The following is a 25,521-nucleotide window of genomic DNA, read 5'->3' as shown; positions in this document are numbered from 1 at the left end:
ATATATATATATATAATATATATAATACATATATATATATATATATATATATATATATATATATATATATATATATATATATATATATACATGTAAGTATATGACTGAAATTAATGAATGGGAGAGTCAATTTGCATTGAAAAATTGAAACAATCTGAAACAGTAATATTATAAGAACAAAAGAAATTCTACATGTTCATGTTAAATTATTTTTTTGTTCTACCTGTGTAGCTTGAGGGATTCCAGAACTAAGCTTTAGTTTTTTATGATAAACAGTATTCAACCTTAAAAATCCAAAATTAATCATATCAGAAATCTGAAAATCTACAAAGATTTTGCTATAATAATACTATTATCAAAGTTTGAAAGACAATCCTAAACAGTGGTAATGCTTGCCAATTAGGTTTGTGTAAAATCTGAAAGGAAGCTGGAATGATTTATTCTAGATTTTTGCAGTTGCACTAATGCTAAAAATACAATAACCCTGAAGTTATCTTACCTGTGTGAATCTATTGAGGAATGATTTAGGAAGACCTTTCCTGGCACCGCCTTCATGCTGTGGATTTTGACAAGCAAAGACCTTGGTACTGTGGTGTTCCACATGAAAGGTTTTCCCTAATTCAGGCACAAAAACTTCACCACGATGGTCAAAACATGCATTTAACCCTTCCAAAACAGATTGAGAGGCTAAATTTAGCTCATCAAACACAACCCAAGAGCCATGTTTTAGTGCTTGTAGAAGAGGGCCATCTCGCCATGCAAACATTCCACCCTTGCCTCCTTCAATTGGCAAATCTGCACCAAACAGGTCACTAACATCTGTCTGTTCAGAAAGATTGATTCGCACAATGTCATTACCAGATGCTTTGGCTAAAGCCATTACTAAACTGGTTTTACCAACACCTGGGCTACCTTCTAGCAACAGAGGTTTAGTTAGCTGTAAACCACGAAGAAGTCGGAGAAGATTTATGCATGTACGAGGAGCCTTAAAGGTAAACATGGTAGACTTGCATTCACTAGCTGAACCTTTGTTTATCATGAAAGGTCCAATGCCAAACACTGTGTCTGTGTTCGTGAAGGATAAACTGCTAACAAATTCTTCTTGAAGTGTTGCTCTGCTGGGATTAATAGTCGTTTTCTGCCATACTTGCTGACAAAGGTAATTTAGGCTGGCTTCTCTCAGCTGCTTCCAACCAGCAGTGCCACTACCTGTGAGTCCTGAACCTAAGCCATCTAAAAGAATAAGACATGCTCCATGTATGTAAGCCAAACCTGCATCCATGCAAGTTGGACCTGATGCAACTTTATTTATAAAGTGAACCCATGACAACAAGTCCCTGATACTGAGAACACATTTCTTACCAAGATCTGTTTTGGTAAAATGTTCAATAAATTCTAAAATAGCATTGCCAAAGCCACTTGTATTTGCTTCAGTGTTTAAAACAATTGTTTTTTTAACATTGTGCTCAATAATGCCCAGAACATCAGATGCCACACGATTAATTTCAACTTTTGGGCACCAAATTTCTGTGAAACGATTTCTTAAAGCAGGAGAAAGTTCTTTTTTACCATAGTCTCCACCAGGGTTCATTGTGCCTATTAGTCGGAACTGGTCTTGTGCATAAATAACCTCCAGACTGCTTATGTCACCACCATCATCTGTTCCTTTTTCAGCCAATACCAACACCCTTTCTGGCTCAAGAACAGAATTTAACCTTTCCAGAACACTATCATCAGCAAGAGAAATTTCATCAGCCAAAAATATTTCCCCATTTTTCATGGCCACTATGAGTGGGCCATCTACCCACTCAAACAAACGATCATCGTCATCTGTGTGAGATCGGACAGGACGGAGACCACCAAGAAAATCAGCACCCTCTGTATGCATGTGACAATTGACAGTATGGAGTGCCTGCTTATTTTGAACAGCAATCATTTGACACACGGTAGTTTTTCCACAACCAGTATCTCCAACAAGCAGTACAGGTTCACCAAAACTAAGGGCCTTTGCAGTCAAGACATACAAACGACGCATGTCCTGTGTCCAGACTACATGCTCAAAACCTTCTATGGTACACATTTGCATCAGACACGACTTGGTAACTAGAGATGTATCTTCTGACAAGGAGAAGAGCTTCGACTTATCTACTGGCTTCTTGAGTCTCTTTTCCAGAACCTGTAAATAGAATAGAGTACAATGATCAAAATGCATAAAGAATTTTAAAAGCTAATTCTAAACAAAAACAAAAATTTTGTTAGCCATTATGAACTGAATTATTTTAGAGCAAGCAGACAGCAAACATTTAACAAAAGTAAAAATGTTCTGATTGTAGATGATTAACCCCTTTAATGATTTTGTAATGACTACAGTAGTCATTTGCTCAAAAATGACAAAACGTTCTGATGACGACTGTTGTTGTCATTTTCAACGTCATGTTGGCTAGCTTTAACTCACTTTTTTGTAATTTTATTTTGCTATTATTGCATTTTTAAAATACCAACATAAAATACAACTCTTTAGCTTTAAATGAACCAGCGCTGAATGTAATGAAACGCCATTTTCTGGGTGAGACCCGGAAGCTCCCGGGAACTATCCAGGCTGATATGATAATGTCAGAATTTGGCATTAGTCATGTGTATGGAGTTCAGTGGGCCTACCGGGGACCACGAGCCAGAATCAGGCCCCCCTCAGAGAGGCATGGGGAGCAATGGCCTATAGAAACCCACGTGTGGTTGGAAGCATTCTATGTCTCCTATCGACCGGGTCAGGCACTCAGAAAGGTAAGCATCCCAAAACAAACCCCTATTCTGGTGAAAATTGCTACAAAAAAACGAACAAGTGGATAGAACTCCCCAAATAGAAACGAGCAAACGAGCATGATGTCACACGTCGCCGCGCAGCTGTCTGAGCAGCTCCCTGCTCCCTGGGAGAGGGAACGGGGAGAACCCAGACCCCTTTGCCGGCCATCCACCCTTCAGTTCTGAGGTTGGACACCAAAATACACGAAAAATCACCGACCGGGGGAAGGGAGGGATGCTGGGGAGCCTCTGGGTCTCGCCCAGAAAATGGCGTTCATTACATTCAATGCTGGTTTTCTGGTGGGAGCCCCTTCAGCTCCAAGGAGCTAATTACCCACAGAGTAAAATTAGAGGGACTCAGATGGGAGGTGGTCGTTGCTCAATCCTCAACCCGAAATAGAGACAGCTGGCTGCAACCGCTAACCCAAAACGGCACAGGCCCAACTATGCCCAGGAACGTTCACGAGGTAGTGCGCAGCCAAGACCCTGTTCCACCGCCAAAAACCCCGCGCCAGAATGTCAACCCAAGACACGTTGCCAAAGACGGCAGTAAAAGCAGCGAACTTACTAACGTCACGGGCACGGGAATAGACCGCACGCTGGCTAGCCTTAATAACCCTGCGAACGAACTGGGAGACCCGCACCCGCGAACCGGTAAGGAAGAAAACCGTATCGACCCAAAGCGCGTCCCTGGACACAGAAGCCGAGGCATGCAAATAACGGCGTTGGGCCACAACGGGACACAAAGGATGATGCACCCCGGCCTGAGTGGTAGACAGAGTGGTAGACGGTTGGAACAAGTTAGGTGAGAAGGTGGTGGAGGCCAAGACTGTCAGTAGTTTCAAAGCGTTACATGACAAAGAGTGCTGGGAAGACGGGACACCACGAGCGTAGCTCTCATCCTGTAACTACACTTAGGTAATTAAAAAAAAATCACTTAGGTAATTACACAGGAGGTAAGTCTCAAGGGTCGCCCGCACTGCACGAGGTTGGATGCGGGAAGCCGAAAACCTCCGGAAAGACGGAACTGAACCCGGGGGGACATGGAACTGAACCCGGGGGGACATGGAACTGAACCCGGGGGGACATGGAACTGAACCCGGGGGGACATGGAACTGAACCCAGGGGGACATGGAACCAAACTCGGGGACGGGCAGACACCAAATTCAACTTATATGCAGAGGGGGGGAAAAGAAAACCCCACTCCTGTGCCCCTTACCAATACACACTGCCTCGTACCCTAAGGTAAACAAAGGAGGCAAAACACCCAAGCACCCAAAGGGAGGCCGAAAAAAATGAGCAGTAACACGGCAGAGGCAGGACCCAAGGAACAAAGTACAGTTCAGGAAAATCACTGGAGCCAGAGTACACGACCTCTGTCTCTAGCATCAGCCTTGAACTGAAGGGTGGATGGCCGGCACGGGGGTCTGGGATGGTGCAGACAGCAGTGTGGCGATGTGTGACGTCATGCTCGCTTGGTCTTTCTTTTTGGGGAGTTCTATCAACTTTTTAGATTTTTGTAGCAATTTTCACCAGAATAGGGGTTTGTTTTGGGACGTTTACCTTTCTGGGTGCCTGACCTGGTTGATGACAGACACAGAATGCTTCCAACCACACGGGGGTTTCTAAAGGCTATTGCTCCCCATGCCTCTCTGAGGGGGCCAGGTTCTGGCTCGTGGTCCCCAGTAGGCCCACAGAACTCAGAACTACCAGAACAGGAACAGGAACCAGAACACAGAACTATATCTAAAAATATGAAAGATATTATTATGCCACCAAATCTGAGAAAACTAAAAATAAGGTTACACATTACTGTAAAGAGTACAAAATTCAATACTGTGTACAGGGTGCTAAAGTCCAGGAAATATAATGAGTATAGAGAACAGAGTACAGAGAAGCAAGTGTAATGATAATATTTCATCAGCATTTTGCAAGAGAAAGCTTACGAAGACATTGCCTCAGAGATTTGTAATCTTAACCTAGCACTCATCCAATGATTTTATAATATGTAATGTTGGCATTATCAGTTTAAGAGATTTTACAATTGCTTTGATGTCTTCTTTGTGGAATAGAACTATTATAGCTATTTCTGGGAAAGCCCCTAGTGCCTCCCTGAAGTTAACTCTCTCCGAGATGGATCCCGACTACTAGGTCACATCAGCTGCACACTTCTGTTTGGCTTACTGTGGATCAGAGCCAGAACCTGGCTCCCTCTCTATAGTGCAGAGAGCAAGTAACACTGCCATCCCCACTGGGAAAGCATTCGGGAAGTCAGCAAACAAAAACACACTAGTGCTGGGTGGAAAATGACTGACACCTCAAGACTGTCAAACAAGTTCCAAAACAACATAAACAATCTAATCTCTTAAAACTAGCACGAGCTCATTAACACTAACCCCTGCCAGTAGTGATGGGGGGAAGGAAAGCCAGAGCTCTGGGTCTCCCCGAGTCCTTCAAGCAAGTTCTGTTGCTGATGTGGACACCATTGAATGTGTACTGAAGTGTTACCGGACGTCAAGCAAGTGCATGGGTCCCACGGCTTCTAAGCTAAGTGCCAGCCAACCTTTGATTTTATCCTTAGGGGGCCCATATGCTAGGCATTACTCTATAGTATAGTTAGCCTTACAGGTGCTTTTTGTTTGGTTTGGGTTGTATGGACCTGGATCATATGGCACTTGAAGCTGCATGTGCTCAGGGGTTCCTTCCCATGTGCTCCCTAGCACTGCCCCTACCATGACAGTTCTCTTCTCTGTTGTGTTCGGGAGCTTGCTCTTTAGAGGCCCGATCACTGGGATAGGGGGGCCCATACCTCTGGAATGCCTGGGGGTCTTTGGCCCCTTTGGCTAAACACCTGGTTGGGGGCAAATAAATACAAGTCAATATATTTATATAATTCCCGGAAGGCAAACCCAGTGCTTGAGGTGTCCTGTTTGGTCAGTCCTTTGAGAACCGATAATTCCCTGCAACTTTTCGGTGTGGCCTATGGATGTTTCCCTCTGAACCCACTTGTGCCTTGTGCAAGTCTGAGGGCTGTTTGTTGTCCATGCCACAGAGCAACACTCCTATTTTCTGCTGCATGTTGGGGCAGTGACAGCTATTACCCTGAGTCCTAGGCAGGATTTTGCCTGGCTATGTTTGTGTTTCAAAACGGGCCATGAGATTTTTCAATAATTTTTATAACTTGATTATGTATTCAGCTTTCATATATGTTCTTTTGTCCTACCACCTCTAAAATTAAACTGGTGCTTCTGGTCCCTCATATTCCCTTTGAACATCATGTGGTTTGCAATTAATCAAAATATTTACAAGTTTCATAACTTGACACTTTTAAATTGCAGATATTATTATTACAGTGTTATTTACAAAAAGACCAACCATAAATAATGTGGTATGCAGTGAAAATGCAGTAAGAAAGACAAATATGAACAGATGGTGTATAATAAGGAATGTAGCGAGATTCTCAACACACACACACAACACACCTTTATTATGGCATTAGATTCTTCTTCCACCCGAACTCTGCCTGCCAAGACAATGTAACCCTCGTCTGCAAGATGCTGGTCCCAGTCATAAAATTTTGTTGTTTGCTTGGGAGCAAGTCGATATCGCTCTGCCCAACGGAAAAGATCCCGGAGAGTAATGAATGACTGCTTACCCTAGAAATATATATAAAAAAATTTTAGTTAAATTTTAAACAGCATAAGGATATGGACACTAACACTTCAACAAGTTCCGGAAGTCGCTTATATTTTTAAGCAACAAATTTACATTACTAAAGCAACACACGTTACAGAGTGGAAGAAAATTAACAAATAATTAGTACGGTAATTGACAATTTTAAAATGTTTGTTACAAATCATAGTCCCATCCACTGACTAGCTTATGAGCAAAGGTCTTGCTTCTGTGAACAAGTTTAACACTTAAAGTGTAGTTATTGTCATACATTGACTCAAGTGGTAATATGATTACCACACATTAATTTGATATTATTGTCTTTTTTATACCCAAAATACTAATATGGATATAACAGCACCACATGGCTGTAGTTGAGCTTACCTAGACCCATGACAAAATCCTGCTACTGTTTGCCTACTATGCAAATTGCCTACTATGCAAATGCAGTCATGAATGTTTCTATACCAATATAGTAATCATAATGGTTATAAAATTTCATTATACTGTAATTAATTGATTTGCATCCCAATTATGTTCATATTGTTTTCACAACTATAGTTAGTGTAATAAAAAATAACATGTACACCAATCATCATCTGAACAATTATTATGCATTACATGTACTATAGTGGCCTAAAATCATTTCAAGTGGCACACTGATGTTTCCTACCTTTGTTTGAGTCATACAGTGCCTGTCAATCTTAATATCAAGGAATGGTAGAACTTCATTATTTCCTTTTCAATGATAAATTTGACTGAATGGATCAAGGTATTGAGTCTTGCAAGAAATTCCATCAGGTCAAGATTACTAAGACAAAGGCACAAAATATCAACATACCTGAATCACTTACCAAGCACAATACTGGGCAGAATTCTACTTTAAAAAATTCCATGAATAAATTGCTAAGGAAGAGAAAGTGTTGCACTTTGTTATTCCAAAAAGTTTGAGATTAAAATTTATCATTAAACACAAAAGTATTGTTCTTGGTGGATGAATATGTGTGTGAGGGATGGATGAAGGTGTGAGGGATGGATGAAGGTGTGTGGGATGGATGAATGTGTGAGTGGGATGGATGAAGGTGAGTGGGATGGATGAAGGTGTGTGGGATGGATGAAGGTGTGTGGGGGATGGATGAAGGTGTGTGTGGGATGGACGAAGGTTAGAGAGCATAACCAAGCAAATATTGCGGCAGCCAGGAAAATGATAGGATGGATTACGAAAACTTTAAAATTCAGGAATTCCATGACAATGGTTGTACCCGTCAAATCACTTGTGCTGTCCCATCTTGAATACTACTCAGTACTCACTTCCCCATTCAGAGAAGGAGAGATTGCTGAAATAGAGGGAGTACAGAGAACATATACAAGATACATAAAAGAGATAAAGCATGTAAATTATCAGGATCGTCTCAAAGCTCTCCGAATGTACTCGTTAGAAGGGAGAGATATCAAATAATATACATGTGGAAAACACTGGAGGGCTAGGTCCCAAATCTGCACAGTAAAATAACAACATACTGGAGTGAGGGATGGATGAAGGTGTGTGTGGGATGGATGAAGGTGCGTGGGGGATGGATGAAGGTGTGTGTGGGATGGATGAAGGTGTGTGGGGGATGGATGAAGGTGTGTGGGGGATGGATGAAGGTGTGTGGGGGATGGATGAAGGTGTGTGTGGGATGGATGAAGGTGTGTGGGGGATGGATGAAGGTGTGTGGGGGATAGATGGTGTATGTGGGATAGATGAAGGTGTGTGAGATGGATGGTGTGCGAGATGGATGAAGGTGTGAGAGATGGGTGAATGTATGTGGCAAATCACCATGAGGCAAGGAGACAGAGCAACCCTTGAACTCGCACAGAGCGAGGGGGGACTCGGAAACCGCATCCATCGGACCTGCACGCCCCCGTAGGGTTTCCCAGGGACGGGTTTCCTGAGACGGAACCCACGCTCAGGGAATCTCAGGCAGGGTACAGCTAACCGGCGCCCAAAACTACCAAGCAACACTCTAAAGCTGAAACCCCCAGGGACGTGTACACTCACGGACCTAGCAAGGGGTACCAACAGATGATAGAACCATACTCAGGTCAGGTACAACGGGGGGCAACGATCAAAGCTGACACCCCCCCTCCACCAGGCAACACAACACAAATAAAAATAAAACCCCGCAAGAGGACAGCATACCGAAAAGGAACAGAGCCGGCCGCTATGAATGGTGAAAACAAGCTCTGCAGTACCCGCACCTCTACCAGCGCAAAACTACCCCTCATCCTAAGGCGAACAAGGGAGACAGAACACCCTAGCACACAAAGGGCGGCCAAAAACCAAGCAGTAAATGACCTAGAAGAGGCAGAACCCAAGGAACTTTGGGAAGGTAACCCCAAGCCCCAAGGGCAGTACTTAAGGGAAACCTAGGGAAGGAAACTCTAGGCGCATGCATCCCGAGTACTGGAGAATCACTCCCGGCTCACGCACCACCTAGCAGTCACCACACACTAGGTACAGTGCTGAAATAACCACTGGAGCTGGAGCACACGACCATTGCCTCTAGCATCAGCCTTAGAACTGATGGGTGATGGCCGGTGTGGGGGTCTGAGGCTCCTCCTTCCCCCTCTCGAGGAAGGTGGTAGGCCCACAGAACTCCATACACATGAGTGATGCCAAAATCTGCCATTAGCCTATCAGCCTAGTAAGCACCGGGGAGCCGACGGGGCTTCCCCCAGAAAAAAACACCAACTGGACGGAGGGAGGGTGCCAGAGGGCCTCAGGGGCTCACCCAGAAAATGGGGTTTCATTACATTCAATGATATGAGATTTCTCGGGAACCCCCCCACCGGCTCCCTGGAGCCACCTAACCAAAGAAAAGTAAAAGAGGGACTTACCTGGGAGGCGGCCGCAACATCAAGTCTAAGTCAAGACAACTGGCTGCAACCTGCGATGCAAAGCGACACACGAATGATTGGGACCAGGAATACTGACCAGATATTGGATGGCCAGGACCCTGTTCGGCCTCCAAAACCCTCATGCCCAAATGTCAGCAAAAGATATGTTGGGATATTCTGCACATCCTGCCATGCCTTCTGGTCTCAAGAATCTTTCGCGGTGTTGAAAGATAACTCACCATCAGTGACATTCAGATCTTATTGTTTTAAGAACATAAGGGCCATGATATTGATGAAACTAGGCACAATAAGAACCTAACACAAAGGTCAATTGCAAGTGATACAGCACCGATGACGACAATACAGCGAGCGTATCTAGTTGAAGCTGAGCGCCACCCATGCTCACTCGTGTTATCTGCAATTTTTATATAGATGAACCAGAGATGAATCTTTTTCTGGGTTCAGTGATGATGCATCCAATACAAGTGGCATAGATGAGCAGTGTTAGTGGCTTCTCTTCCAGAATGGCTGAATCTCTTTCCAGAATACCTTACAAAGTGATCTTTTCAAGACTACCTTACACTTCACAAGCTTTGCTACATACCACCTACAGGTACTAAAGCCAAGGGTGTACATGAGTGTGTTATTTGCAAGCACACAGAACAAATAAACAGGAAGTGAAAATCAGTTTTTACCTGGTGCATCGAGAGCGAAGTTGAACTGTGAACCATGAGCTGTTTCGTTGATTATCACTCACTTCCGAAGTACTGAGTGTGTAATACAGTATATAACTGTGTAAATATTGTGATACTGTACATATTGTAATTTTAGTGAATTTTTAACAAGTAATATTGCGACAATAAACATTTATTGTGGACACATTACTGACACATGTATCATAGTTCCATGGAACATTATGAACATTCTATTGTATACATATTGTAAAGGACACAAATATGCATCGTATACAATAGAAAAACAAAGAAAACTGCATTGGAAACACATAGAACAAATAATTATAAATACATTTGTGGCAACTCGCGGTGCTTGAATGGCCCGTGCGACTGCCTCTGGGAGCTTCACGCACGAGTGCACAGCAAACATGCCTCCTTCTCCACATCCCCACAACCAAAGTAACTAGAATTTATTAGTTTTTTTTTTTACATGTAGGGAAGGATGGGAATTTATTTTACAAAGATAAAAATAAAAATTTGGAACCCTTGATTTTCGGCGGACAGGGGGAATGTCCCAATAAACACGACGCATCACATTGGTTAAGACTGTAGCAGCTTAAGGGTTAATAACAAATATAAGTTTGTTATATCACATAGTGGTGGGTGATGGGGTTACCACATCCCTACATTGAAAAGCTTAAATAAAGCATGGTTACTGACCTGGAAAAGATTTGATCCTCTTCTCATATTCTGTAAATCCTGTAAGACTGCAACCATCTTCTTGCTGTAAGAAAGAGGAACCTCACATCTTTTATGAAGAATCACCTCTAGTTCAGAAGCTGGGATCTCATTGAAGTGTAATTCTACAAAACGATTACGGAATGCTCTTGACAACACCTGCGGAAAATAGAAACACAATGTTGAATGTAATGAAATGCCCTTTTCTGGTTGAGCTTCAGTGGCTCCCAGAAGCTATCATGCTTGAGCTGTTCCTCAGACCAAATCCATTACTATGAACCCTTCCCCCTCCCCCTCCCTTTCAAACCACATGAAGTTATCTAGATATTTGTAATGGTCTGAAAGCATATTGTGGATCCAGTAATAGTCTATATGTGCAAACAATGCATTCTGTTTAGTCTACAAAGGCAAACAAACCTTTGTCATAAATTGAGATTATTCTTAAGTTTTAATTGTATTGTATTATATTGTTGGTTTTAAATATTATAGTTAGTATTATTATAATTTTTGTTTTAAATATAAAAAGTATGCTGAAAATGTTTACTTTGAAGAATTTTGTTTTCTGTAAACATAATTCTCAGGTTTCAAGTTTTTGAAATCTTGAGATCCCCCCAAAAATAAACATTTTTGAATTCCATATTTCATATTATTGTCAAAAATAAACCAAATTAACATGACCAAACAAAATTAAATCTAACCTAAAGTAACCTTAAACTAACCTAACCATGGATAGATCTAATCTAAAGTAACCTTAAACCTAACCATGTATAGAGTATATAATAGCACTAATTATGTACTCAATCCCACTATTCCCTTGAGTGGATCTCCTGCCCGAAGTCAGGTTGCATACCGAGATTGCTCCATACTAAAAGTCCCATCAGTCTTGGAAATTCTGTTTGGCCTACTGGGGTCCAGATCCAGAACCTGGCACTTCTGAAAGTTAGCAAAGCTTTAAAGTCAACTGGAGGCTTCACAGAAAACGAAGCTTCGAAACTGCCATGCCAAACAACTCTGAAAATTACTCGCACAGAACAAGAGATTCACGCAAGCTCAAACTGATCAGTAATATTCACCAGTATTAAGTGGCCTGGCCAAAGCTGGCAGCTCTGGAGCTGATGAACAGCTCAATGAATCTGTATAGAAAAGGCAGGAAGCAAAAGGGTCACCGGGGCTCAAGCAGAAAGAAGAGTTTCATTACATTCTATGCTAACGAACCACAGAGAAAAATTAAGGACTTACCAGGGAGGAGGAGAAGAGGATGAAGAGAACCCAGCCCAGGAGACATACCCCAAAGCAACATATGACTGACTGGGACCAGGAACACTGATTAAATACCGGGGCACCAGAACCCGTTAGAATGCCAAAACCATCAACCCAGGACATGGAGAACAGCATTTCTTGCAGAAAACTGTTCAGTTTTTCTTAAAGACTTCCACTTTTGTTCCAGTAACATTTCTTATACTTGCTGGGGGGAATATTGGACAACTACGGGCCTCCATGGTCATACAGTGTTCTCTAATTGTGCCTATAGCACCTCTACTCTTCACTGGCTCTATTCTGCATATCCTTCCAAATCATTCACTCCAGTAATTTGTTACTTTACTGTACAAATTTGGAGCATTTTGGAGCTCAGTAAAGAGCTTTATTTGGCCCTCCAGTAGTTTCCAAGTATATATATATTACTTGTAACTCTTTCGTCTCCTTTCGAGAAGGTACATCGTGAGAGTCTATGTCTATGCGTACTGTACATGTTCTCTGCATTTCCTCTACTTACAAATACAACGAATACAAATACAAATATTTATTCAGGTAAAGTACATACATACAAGGTGAGATACAAAAGTTGATGGATTTAGATAGATAGAGCTAGTACATACAATGCCTAAAGCCACTATTACGCAACGCTTTTCGGGCAGTACCTTATTGATACCTGCTTAACCCTTAAACTGCACATGGCATATATATACGCTATGAGTAACATGTCCCACGGTGCACATGGCGTATATATACGCCATAGGGTGCCAGGCACGATTCAAATGGCCCGCAGCTACATGGGGTTCACATTAGCTTCCTCAGGGCTCTTGTAAACAGACCCCATTTTTTTTTAAATTGTGGGCAATATTCTTAAGTGTGAGAGCCACAGTACTGTTGGAGCACCCAAGGCTGGTGCACGCAGCACGAGCGAACAGCATTGCTGTTCAGCTTGTGACCACAGCATCGCCAAAAAATGTCAACGTAAATATATAACTGCTATTGTTTAGCGATGACAATATTACAGAGGACCCCTGACTGATAAAAATGACCAGGATTGTGATAATAGCTGGATTGTTGTGATAATTAGCGCTATGGGAGGAGTGAAGCTGAGGAACGGAGGAGACAGCATCATTTACTGACTGTGTGGCCACCTGTTATTGTCTGCATTAACCATACCAGCTCACTGGTTCTCTATGGTGAACACAAATATAGATACTTATATATAATGTGTGTATTAGTGTAATAACAGCAAAAGGATTATGTTGGGAGGAGCTATTTGGGTGACAGAGGTGACGTCGTCTGCATGATTTGTCTAGGGTGGCCACTATGCTCTTTGGGCACTCTTACAAGCTTAGGTGTACAGTTACGGTGCATGCAACATGTAGATACTTATATATAACGTCTGTATATAGTGTAATAACACCACAAACGGTATTGTTGGGGGAGAAAGTTTAGTGCGTGTGACCTTGAATGTGTGAGGGAGCCACCAGCTGACTGTGTGTATAGTGACAAACTCTTAGTGCCTGAACTAACTATATCAGCTTAGTTGTACAGTTCTGAACAAAACATATTGATTCTTATATATAATGTCTGTATATTGTGAATAAAATATAAAACAGGATGGTGGGAGGAAAAAGTGGGTGAGTGAGGCGTTGTTGAGGGAGTGGCAACGAGTGGCTGGCTGGTCGTGTGGCGGTCACTCCTTGTTGCTTTTCGACTCTCAATACCAACTTAGTGGTTCGTTATAGTGAACAAAACATGCAGATACTTATATATAACGTGTGTATAGAGTGTAATAGTAGCAAAAACTATTTCTTTATTGTTTTATGAACATAATAACTGAATCACTAATATGCACACCATACTTTTGAGTATAGCAATTATTCACCACTTTTATTGTATAAATATACTACAATACACACTAATGAATATTACTGCAAAAAAAACTAAGAAAAAATCAATCAGACATAGAAATAATTAAGTGATAATATCTTTGTGGCAACTCCCACTTGTCAGCGCGGGTGACGCTGACCGGCTCTGACGACCGCTCTGTCAACGCCCACTTTTTGCCAGACTTCCTCGGTCAATTGCGCCCAAAATATGTCACCTACAATTTTTATTTTTATTTTTCCTGTGCTCAGGGAACACAAATTAACATTTTAAGAAGACGAAATAATTTTTTAGATTTTTTTTTTCTTGCACACAGGGGTGTAATTATCCTCAGGACCCCTGAGCAGTGGTATGAACTCTTGGCCACCTCCAATGCACAGCAGGAACACCAGCAGATTGAAGCCAATCAGGCAACTGAGACCAGAGCAGACTTCCACCCCATTTAGCTTCAGACAACAAACTGATGGTCCGGATGCCAGCTAGGTGGGCTGGGTCCTCCTCTCCCCCTCCTGGAGGGGGAGGGTCGGCACGAATGAGCAGCCGAATTAGCCTTTGTTCAAACATGCACATAGCCGACCTAGTCTTCGTTCAGTCTCAGGTTGCAGTATTTCTAGCAGGAGGGGTCTGTTTTGAAGTGCCTACTTTTCTGGGTGCTCAACCCCGGACGATGGCAGTCATGAATAATTTCATACAAGTGAGTTTCATAGGCCATTGCTCCCTTCGCCTCTCTGAGGGGACCATGTTCTGGCTAGTGGTCCCTGGTAGGCATGACAATTCGATATGACTGAAGGTCAGTACCAATATTAACTAATAACAGTCCAATAGCTCCAGGTAGCCTCCGGGGCTCTACCCAGAAAATAGATATAAATTAGATAAGTTTATTTTCAGTAAAGATCTGGGTATATATTGGTTTGGAAATAGCATTATTTATTTATGAAACAAATTACATAATTATTAATGACATTGGGTCATGTTAGGAATATCCAGAAGCTGCCTAGAATGTGCAAATGTGCTTCATGCAGTATACTTTAGTCTTGTGTTAAGAAGTAACAGGAGATGACTCACATACTGCATACAGTGTGTATGACGATTAAAATGAGAAAACATCAGATTACACCAACCTTTCGTCCACCATAGAACCCAGGAGGATTTTGAGTAGCAAAAAGCATAAAACGGCGATGGGCATGAACTGTTTCTTGCGTCTCGGGAATAAAGAGCTCTCTATTGTCATCGAGCAAACGATTGAGGGCCTCTAAAACATCTGATGGGGCCAAGTTAAGCTCATCTAAAATAATCCAGTGGCCCTTGCGCATTGCTTTCACAAGTGCCCCTGAAAAAAAAAAAAAAAAATGATCAAAATAAAGACCCATAGCCAGTGGATCCACCCAGCACTTTTAACACTCACCAGAAACTTGTGACTTACATTACCATCATGAGAGAGATCTTTGCATGTAGCTCTGTCGAGAATTTGGAAGAAACAAAATGGCTAATCTAACTCAGGCCACCACTAAGAGTACCAGATCAATATAACAGAACGAGGAAAGCAGTGAATAAGGGAGTACCTGGCTGACAGGAGACATAGGGTTAATATCAGAGAAGATACATTAAGTATGGTAATAAGTGGAAAGTGGGGTCTCTCAGTGGTCAATATTTACAGATGTAAAAAAAGTCTATAAACACTGGCTCTGTGAGATAATTAATACTGAGTGCAACACCTACAGCAACTAATTTTTATTATTACATAATTACAGCAACAGGAAGAGTAATGAACACAACCATGTCATTGAAAGTCACAGAATGCAGTACCATGCCTCAATTTAAATGAATGACAAGAAGCTTTGAAGGAAGAGTAGAAGATTGCTACAAAGGCCAAAAGTGAGTAGCTGGGCTGTACCTCCAGGTAGTGTCAAAAGTCTGTTCCAGGTCAAAAAGAATGGCAACAACAAAGGTATTCACAGCAAGGGCAGTACACATTTACACCATGTCCACTAAGATATCAGCTATGCTGTGACATTTGCGAAAGAGAAATTGAGAGGGAGAACCAAAATCCACGTGAGATTTGCATTAACCACATGTTCAAAAAGTTTGCAGAACTTGTTAATGTAATGGGAAAGTCACTTGAATACTAGATTTCTGAATGGTAAAACAACTGCCAGTAACCAAGTAATAAGTTTTCAGTAACCAAGATCACTTCCCAAATACAGTTATAGATATTTAGCAAATACTGAAAGGGGCACTGAGGGATATGACGAAGCATCTCATAGTGACTGTCAACTATGCCCACCGCTGAAGAACTACAGAGGGGCAGAGTTCAGAAAGAGAGATCATAATAGAGAAGTTGAAGGAGATTAAGTCTAAATGTTGAGATTCAATAAGGCCTTACTAGTCTGGAAGCAGGGAGAAGATAAATACCAGAGCTAATGGCTGAAATGTATGAATAAAATTTATTCACAACACCTTATCAGCCAAGACAGAACCGTTGAGATAAAAGATGGATATATCTGAAAGAAATTTACCTGCACTCTTACAGATCTTCTAGACATGGGGAGAGAGGGTGTCATAGTAATGGTAGAAACCTAAGACTTCCAACTATCATGTTTAGATGTACAGCTGACTCTGTGGGCCACTGCACTCGCCTATCAAAATAGAATGATTCTGGTGTTCGCCTGCATCAGTGTGTCTTCAGGCACATATATCCACTGACAGTGGATGATATATACAACCTCAGTCAATGCAGACCCTCTAGGTCTCCGCGTTGACTGCCTGACACTCCAGCAAACATGTCGCTCTGTTGAGCAATTCCTCCAGTGTTGTGTAGTGTGACTTGATAGGGGGGGGGGGGCAAAATATTCTCTAAAGGAGCCGTGCTGGAGTAACAGGAAGCACGAGTAGGGCGAGTTCTACTGTGCCAAACATATGGGGTTTCAAAACTTGCAGTCCTGAGAGCAGTGAAGAATCCCCAGTATACACCCACATGAATATTGATGTGGGGCCAATTCAAAATCAATTGGGGCAACCGACATCTGCAATCCTGTGTGTGGCTCAAGACATACATGCCTCTGTAGTTGGCTGTGGCATTGTTGCACATCCATGTCAGGTGTCATGCTTTCTGCTAAGCTGATAATTGCAGGCAATTGTCTGTGTCCTTTCCATCAAACAAGCTGCTTTTCTAGGCATGGAAGGAAGATAGCCAGAGGCTATCTACGGGTAGGCAGGAGTTAACTAAAATACTCGACGAGTTGTAAATTAAGATAGAAAGAGAAGCCTTTACTGCAGAGGTGTTCCAGCGGAGGGGGGGGGGGGGGGGGGGGCCTCGACTGTCAGCCGTAAGCCGACCCCCCCTTTATAACCTCTATCTACTCTAACTCATTCTAGCTCTTTCTAATTCTTTCCATTCCTCTTTTTCTTCTTCTCCTGTCACTCTTTCTAATCCACCCTTCATCCCATTTTCTCTTTCTAAACTTTCCCTTTTACATGATTACTCTTCCCCACTTTTCCTTACTCTTCACCTATCACTCATCCTCACTATGTGAGGACGAGCAGTCACTTCATCCTGCATTTATATTTTTTTTTTTTTTTCCAAATTTGTTATACACATGATATTTAGCAAAGGTTATATATGAACATTTATCTTTAACACATTTGATTCCTCCCAAGGAGGGATTATTCTTGGGTCTTTCCTCATCTAATTCCTTATCTTTCACTTGGGAATTGATCACCAGGTGAAACTAATAGGAATGAGTCATAGTATGGAGCGTGAGCCTAACTCATTCATAAGTGGGACACAATGCTCATGGCTGAGTTGCATTTACCACTTAGTGGAGTTAAGCATCATATGCTTTTGTTGACAGTGTCAACACCTGTTACATCCACTTAAGCATTTGGTTGATTTCCTTCCTCTGTGTTGTAGGGGTTCATATTGTCTTAATTCAGGATAACTTGGGTATCATGCACTATTAGCTGTGATGTGAATAGTAGTTTGTTATCATGTTGTCATTACTGTTGCAGTCTATGACCATGATTATCACTGAGCAGGTGATTTGGGAGGCTTGCAGCTAATTGGTCCTATACTAGCAGACTGAGTATTGCAATAAGGTTAGTGCACTGCACAATAATGTTCATCTATGAATTATTTTGGGAACCAGTTCAAATTAATAATTATCAGGAATTCCACCACGACTTCATGGATAATGGGGGTTAACTCCATTAAGTGAATACAATCTGGACACTAGGTGTAGAGAACCAGAAATTTTTATTTCCAGATAATCAGAATAAGAGGTTTTTGTTTAAATACATTTATATACCACTTCTCCATTTACACACAATGTTCTCCTCAATCCAACATTTTAACTTTCATTTTCTCAGCATTCACTTTTACAACTGTCAAATACATACAATAAGGAAAAATGTAGTCACTGAAAGGACAAAATGGACATTAAAAATCTATCTTGAACCATTAGGTAGAGCACTTCTGGATAACTTTGGTAAACTAACTTAACACTTTCGCGCTATCAGGACTCACCGGTGAGTCCTGTTTCGTCCAACGCTACCGCATAGTGGACATAAAGTTATGTAATCTTTTAAAATATTTGTATAAAATTCAATTTTTATCCGATTTACTTTGGGTTTGTTTCAAAATGCGCGCCATGAGGCTCTCTTTCTCACCACTAGGCTGCATGGTACAATAAGTTCATGAAAGGTGTGGATGACTTCGATCAAATGGTATTATGTCCCAAACGGGTTGCAGGTGGGTGACTTTAGCCGTTTATACTGGTAATGCTTCCCCCATATCATGTATTATATGCATATGTCTGTTTAGGGAATTTTATTCCGATCAATGTACAACCAAAAATAACTGTGTGCAACAAGTATAAACTTGACAAACATAACAAAAGTAAAAACATTTCGTGTGTGTTTGACGCTCACTGATATGTTCCAGCGTTGTTTTATATTTGGCGCTATTCTAACTTGCGCTTTGTTGATCTTTTTTACCTATGGGCTCATAGAACATTCTATTGCGAACACATTGACACAAAAATGAATGACATACATAGAAAATTAATGTCATGAGAGTGAAATAAGTATAAACTTTCAAAGCGCCGTGCGTCGTCCCGTCACCGATACCGGGTAACAATTTCACCACTTCCCACACTCTTGCGGGCGGGCCGCAATCATTATTCTACGCTTATATTCATATCACCGTGTTGGGAATTTCATTGCGAGTCCATTTATACCAAAATTAACGCTGTAGAACAAGTGTGGAGGTGATAACAATCCCAAGAGTAAAAACATTTTGTTGCTGTTGGGCGCTCACGGCGAGTCATCTTCGTAGTTATTTATTTGGTGCTGGTATCCCTATACGTTTTGTGACTTTTTTTACTGATGTTCTTCTAGAGAATTTTATTGCGAACACGTTGGTACCAAAATGAAATACGTAGCTCGAGAACTAAGGTCATGAGAGTAAAAAGAGTATACACATTTTTGTTTTTACGCTTACGCGGCAAAACGCAGTGAGCACTTACGGTTGGCTGACTGACCTTCGCGTAGAGCGCGAAAGTGTTAAATGTACATTTTAATATTATACAAAAGTTTTAAAGAAGCATTACGTATGGAAGAGTTTTATCTAGTCTATGAAAATAATGTTCTTTATCATGATATCAGGAGTTATTTCAATTATCCACACATACTTTACTTCTCCATACATTACACATCGCTTGTCACATTTAAAACAGTGAAATGCAACACCAGATTTAACCCAAACACTAGAATACAACTACAACACAATACAATACCTTCTTTGAAAACTAGTTTGCCGTTTTCATCAGGAGCATAACATCCTATATACTCTTGAAGATCAGTGTGCTCATGGTTGTTAATGCGCACACACACGTTCCCAGAGAGGCAGGCAAGGTAAGTAATTAGGGATGTTTTGCCCACAGAAGTTTCACCTTGTAACAACACTGGAAACCGACCAATGCTCACAATGCGTACGAGATCCTCAAGATTCTTCTGCACAGTTTGTGTGATTATGTACTGTTAAAATAAACATATATTAGTGAATTCTTACATCATTTTACGAAAGTGATTCAGTCTGCTATATGTATGTAATTAGCTAGTACTGTACTGCTTCCAGGGGGTTGAGACTTGGCTCTTTGGTCCAGCCTTTTAACTGTCAAGCTACTGGAATACAAGTTCCTGAGCATAGTGTGAGCTCTATAATGTCTACATTTGAAGCTGTGTATGGAGTGAGTGTATGGAGTGTGTGAGTGAGAGTGAGTGAGTGGGTGAAAGTGAGTGAGTGACTGTGAGAGTGAGTGAGTGAATGTGAGAGTGAGTGAGTGTGAGAGTGAGTGTGAGAGTGAGTGTGTGAGTGTGTGAGTGAGTGTGTGAGTGTGTGAGTGAGTGTGTGAGTGAGTGTGTGAGTAATTACCTAAGTGTAGTTACAGGATGAGAGCTACGCTCGTGGTGTCCCGTCTTCCCAGCACTCTTTGTCATATAACGCTTTGAAACTACTGACGGTCTTGGCCTCCACCACCTTCTCACTTAACTTGTTCCAACCGTCTACCACTCTATTTGCGAAGGTGAATTTTCTTATATTTCTTCGGCATCTGTGTTTAGCTAGTTTAAATCTATGACCTCTTGTTCTTGAAGTTCCAGGTCTCAGGAAGTCTTCCCTGTCGATTTTGTCAATTCCTGTTACTATTTTGTATGTAGTGATCATATCACCTCTTTTTCTTCTGTCTTCTAGTTTTGGCATATTTAATGCTTCTAACCTCTCCTCGTAGCTCTTGCCCTTCAGTTCTGGGAGCCACTTAGTAGCATGTCTTTGCACCTTTTCCAGTTTGTTGATGTGCTTCTTAAGATATGGGCACCACACAACAGCTGCATATTCTAGCTTTGGCCTAACAAAAGTCATGAACAATTTCTTTAGTATATCGCCATCCATGTATTTAAATGCAATTCTGAAGTTAGAAAGCATAGCATAGGCTCCTTGCACAATATTCTTTATGTGGTCCTCAGGTGATAGTTTTCTATCTAGAACCACTCCTAGATCTCTTTCTTTATCAGAATTCTTTAAAGATTTCTCACATAATATATAGGTTGTGTGGGGTCTATGTTCTCCTATTCCACATTCCATAACATGACATTTATTAACATTAAATTCCATTTGCCAAGTGGTGCTCCATATACTTATTTTGTCCAGGTCTTTTTGAAGGGCATGACAGTCATCTAAATTTCTTATCCTTCCTATTATCTTAGCATCATCAGCAAACATGTTCATATAATTCTGTATACCAACTGGTAGATCATTTATGTACACAATAAACATCACTGGTGCAAGAACTGAACCCTGTGGTACTCCACTTGTGACATTTCTCCATTCTGATACATTGCCTCTGATTACTGCCCTCATTTTTCTATCAGTCAGAAAATTTTTCATCCATGATAGAAGCTTACCTGTCACCCCTCCAATATTTTCCAGTTTCCAGAACAACCTCTTATGTGGAACTCTGTCGAAAGCCTTTTTTAGGTCCAGATAGATGCAGTCAACCCAACCATCTCTTTCCTGTAATATCTCTGTGGCTCGATCATAGAAACTGAGTAAATTCGATACACAGGATCTTCCAGATCGAAAACCATACTGTCTGTCTGATATTATATCATTTCTCTCTAGGTGTTCTACCCATTTAGTTTTGATTAGTTTTTCCAATACTTTCACTATTACACTTGTTAATGATACAGGTCTATAATTGAGGGGGTCTTCCCTGCTGCCACTTTTGTAGATTGGAACTATGTTAGCCTGTTTCCACCCGTCTGCTACGATTCCTGTACACAGGGATGCCTGAAAGATCAGGTGAAGTGGAATGCTGAGCTCAGATGCACATTCTCTCAGAACCCATGGTGAAACGCCATCTGGGCCAGCTGCTTTGTTCTTACCGAGCTCCTTGAGCATTTTTTCCACTTCGTCTCTAGACACCTCTATGTGTTCTATGTTGTTCTCTGGAATTCTTATTGTATCTGGTTCCCTAAAGATTTCATTTTGTACAAACACACTTTGGAACTTTTCGTTTAGTGTTTCACACATTTCCTTTTCATCTTCCGTGAATCTATTTCCCATTTTCAACCTCTGAATATTATCCTTTACCTGCAATTTGTTGTTTATGAATTTATAGAATAGACCTGGTTCTGTTTTACATTTGTCCGCAATCCCTTTTTCAAAATTTCTTTCTGCCTCTCTCCTCACTGCCGTGTAGTTGTTTCTCGCATCTTTGTATCGCTGGTATGTTTGGGGGTTCGGCCTCTTCCTGTATTGATTCCATTTTTGTGTCTTTCGGTCTCTAGCCCTCTCGCAATTTCTATTGAACCAATCCTGTTTCCTAGTTCTGCATCTCTGTTTTGGTATAAATTTTTTTGTGCCTTTATCATATATTTCACAAAACTTGCCATACATCTCATTCACTTCCTTGCCTAGCATCAAGTCTGTCCAATTATACTCACTAAAAAAATTTCTAAGATCACCATAATGTCCTCTCCTGAAGTCTGGTTTTTCAACTGCTTCAACCTCCTTATTTTCTTCCAGCTTATAACGCATTGCATACTTTATTCCCAAAAAGACATGGTCACTTTTACCCAAGGGAGGAAGGTACTGAATGTCAAATATCTCTTCCTCCTTCCTGGTAAATATCAAATCTAGCATGGAGGGAACGTCCCCTTCCCTCATCCTCGTAGCTTGTTTAACATGTTGATACAAGAATGTTTCCAGGATGAGGTCTACAAATTTACAGGTCCAAAAATCTTCTGTTTTAGCTTCATATGCTTCCCAGTCTATGGATTTCAAGTTGAAGTCACCGACTATCAACAGTCGTGATCTATCGTTATCCGCTCTCGCTATAATCTCTCTCATTATTGTTATAAGACCTTCACGTTTACTATCTAGCTCCTCCTTTGACCATGTGCTGCTTGGCGGTGGACTATATGCATTTATCATCATTAGTTTATCATCCTCATAGCAGATCTCTAGTGCTATTATGTCAACTTCTTGTGGATTGTCAGTCATTATTTCCTTCACCTTTAGGTGTTCTTTTACCAGCACAGCAACGCCACCGCCTTTCCTAATTTTTCTGTCCCGTCTCCAAATTGAGTAGCCCCTTGGGAATATGACCTCATTTAAAATTACATCTTCAAGTTTTGTCTCCGTGAGTGCAACAATGTCTGGTGTCTGCAGCTGTATTACATCACTTAACTCCAGTATCTTCGATCTCACTCCATCTATGTTGGTGTATGCAATCTTCAGGAACTTGTTCCCCCTCTCCTTATTCTTCACTCCCCCTCTCTCTATTGATTTTGTTGGTTTGCCTTTATGTACCACTTTACTGGTTTGCCTACCCCTATCACTTTGTAGAAAAAAGAATTTATTTCTTCTTCATTCCTGCTCTCATTTAAATGTTTTGCCTCGGCGAGGTTCAGTTTCAGCTTCTCTCTATCTTCTTTTGAAAGATCTCGTCTTTGTGTGTGAGAGTGAGTGTGTGAGTGAGTGTGTGAGTGAGTGTGTGAGTGAGTGTGTGAGTGAGTGTGAGTGAGTGAGTGAATGAGTGAGTGAGTGTGAGTGAGTGTGTGTGTGTAATTACCTAAGTGTAGTTACAGGATGAGAGCTATGCTCATGGTGTCCCGTCTCCCCAGTTCTCTGTTATATAACACTTTGAAACTACTGACGGTCTTGGCCTCCACCACCACCTCACCTAACTTGTTCCAACCGTCTACCACTGTTTGTGAAAGTGAATTTTCTTATATTTCTTTGGCATCTTTGTTTAACTAGTTAAAAACTATGACCTCTTGTTCTTGAAGTTCCAGGACTCGGGAATTCTTCCCTGTCAATTTTATCGATTCCTGTTACTATTTTGTACGTAGTAATCATATCACCTCTTTTTCTTCTGTCTTCTAGCTTTGGCATATTTAATGCCTCTAATCTCTCCTTGTAGCTCTTCCCCTTCAGTTCTGGGAGCCACTTAGTAGCATGTCTTTGCACCTTTTCCTGTTTGTTGATGTGCTGCTTAAGATATGGGCACCACACGATGACTGCATATTCTAGCTTTGGCCTAACAAAAGTCGAGAACAATTTCTTAAGTACTTCCCCATTCATATCTTGAGGTTATCTTGAGATGATTTCGGGGCTTTTTAGTGTCCCCGCGGCCCGGTCCTCGACCAGGCCTCCACCCCCAGGAAGCAGCCTGTGACAGCTGACTAACACCCAGGTACCTATTTTACTGCTAGGTAACAGGGGCATAGGGTGAAAGAAACTGCCCATTGTTTCTTGCCGGCGCCTGGGATCGAACCCAAGACCACAGGATCACAAGTCCCGCGTGCTGTCCGCTCGGCCGACCGGCTCCTTATCCATGTATTTAAAAGCAATTCTGAAGTTAGAAAGTGTGGCATAGGCTCCTCGCACAATATTCTTTATGTGGCCCTCAGGTGATAGTTTTCTATCTACAACCACCCCTAGATCTCTTTCTTTATCAGAATTCTTTAAAGATTTTGTACATAATTTATAAGTTGCGTGGGGCCCAATGTTCTCCTAATTCCACATTCCATGACATGGCATTTATTCACATTAAATTCCATTGGCCAAGTGGTGCTCCGTATACTTATTCTGTCCAGGTCTTCTTGAAGGGCATGACAATCATCTAAGTTTCTTATCCTTACTATTATCTTAGCATCATCAGCAAACATGTTCATATAATTCTGTATTCCATCTGGTAGATCATTTATGTAGACAATGAACATCACCGGTGCAAGAACTGAACCCTGTGGCACTCCACTTGTGACATTTCTCCAGTTCAATACATTGCTTCTGATTACTGCCCTCATTTTTCTATCAAAAAAATTTTCATCCATGTTAGAAGTTTACCTGTCACCCCTCCAATATTTTCCAGTTTCCAAAACAACCTCTTATGTGGAAATCTGTCAAAAATCTTTTTTAGGTCCAAATAGATGTAGTCAACCCAACCATCTCTTTCCTGTAAAATCTCTGTGACTCGATCATAGAAACTGAGTAAATTCAATACACAGGATCTTCCAGATCGAAAACCATACTGTCTGTCTGATATTATATTATTTCTCTCCAGGTGTTCTACCCATTTAGTTTTTTTAGTTTTCCAATATTTTGACTATTACACTTGTCAATGATACAGTTCTATAATTGAGGGGGTCTTCCCTGCTGCCATTTTTGTAGATTGGAACTATGTTAGCCTGTTTCCACACATCTGCTACGACTCCTGTACACAAGGATGTCTGAAAAATCGGCCGAAGTGGTATGCTGAGCTCAACTGCACATTCTCTCAGTGAATGTGAAATTCCATGGTGAAATTCCATCTGTGCCAACTGCTTTATTCTTTATTCACACATTTCCTTTTCATTTTCCGTGTGTCTGTCCCACATTATCCACCTCTGAATATTATCCTTTACCTGCAGCTTGCCTTTTACATTTACAGAAAAATGAATTTACCATGAATTTACAGAAAAGGCCTGGATCTGATTTACATTTGTCTGCTATACCATTCTCAAAGTTCCTCTCTGCCTCTCTCCTTACTGACGTGTAGTTGTTTCTCGCATCTTT

General features: G+C 41.3%; 1 protein-coding gene across 1 annotated transcript in view; it reads right to left on the bottom strand.

Annotated features, from left to right (window-relative positions):
• Window positions 1–25,521, bottom strand: part of LOC123775306 (midasin-like) — a 139,489-nt gene that overhangs the window by 63,313 nt on the left and 50,655 nt on the right. Inside the window, exons 13-17 of the mRNA XM_069311863.1 lie at window positions 19,700–19,940; window positions 15,029–15,237; window positions 10,746–10,922; window positions 6,282–6,455; window positions 500–2,176 (exon numbers count right to left, since the gene is read on the bottom strand). Of these exons, the coding sequence (XP_069167964.1) occupies window positions 500–2,176; window positions 6,282–6,455; window positions 10,746–10,922; window positions 15,029–15,237; window positions 19,700–19,940 (2,478 nt within the window). The remainder of the gene's footprint in view (window positions 1–499; window positions 2,177–6,281; window positions 6,456–10,745; window positions 10,923–15,028; window positions 15,238–19,699; window positions 19,941–25,521) is intronic.

The sequence above is a fragment of the Procambarus clarkii genome, chromosome 70 (assembly GCF_040958095.1).
Source record: "Procambarus clarkii isolate CNS0578487 chromosome 70, FALCON_Pclarkii_2.0, whole genome shotgun sequence".
In the NCBI taxonomy this organism is placed as follows: domain Eukaryota; kingdom Metazoa; phylum Arthropoda; class Malacostraca; order Decapoda; family Cambaridae; genus Procambarus; species Procambarus clarkii.
The sequence above is the reverse complement of the archived record's forward strand: the minus strand, read 5'-3'. Positions and strand labels throughout refer to the sequence as shown.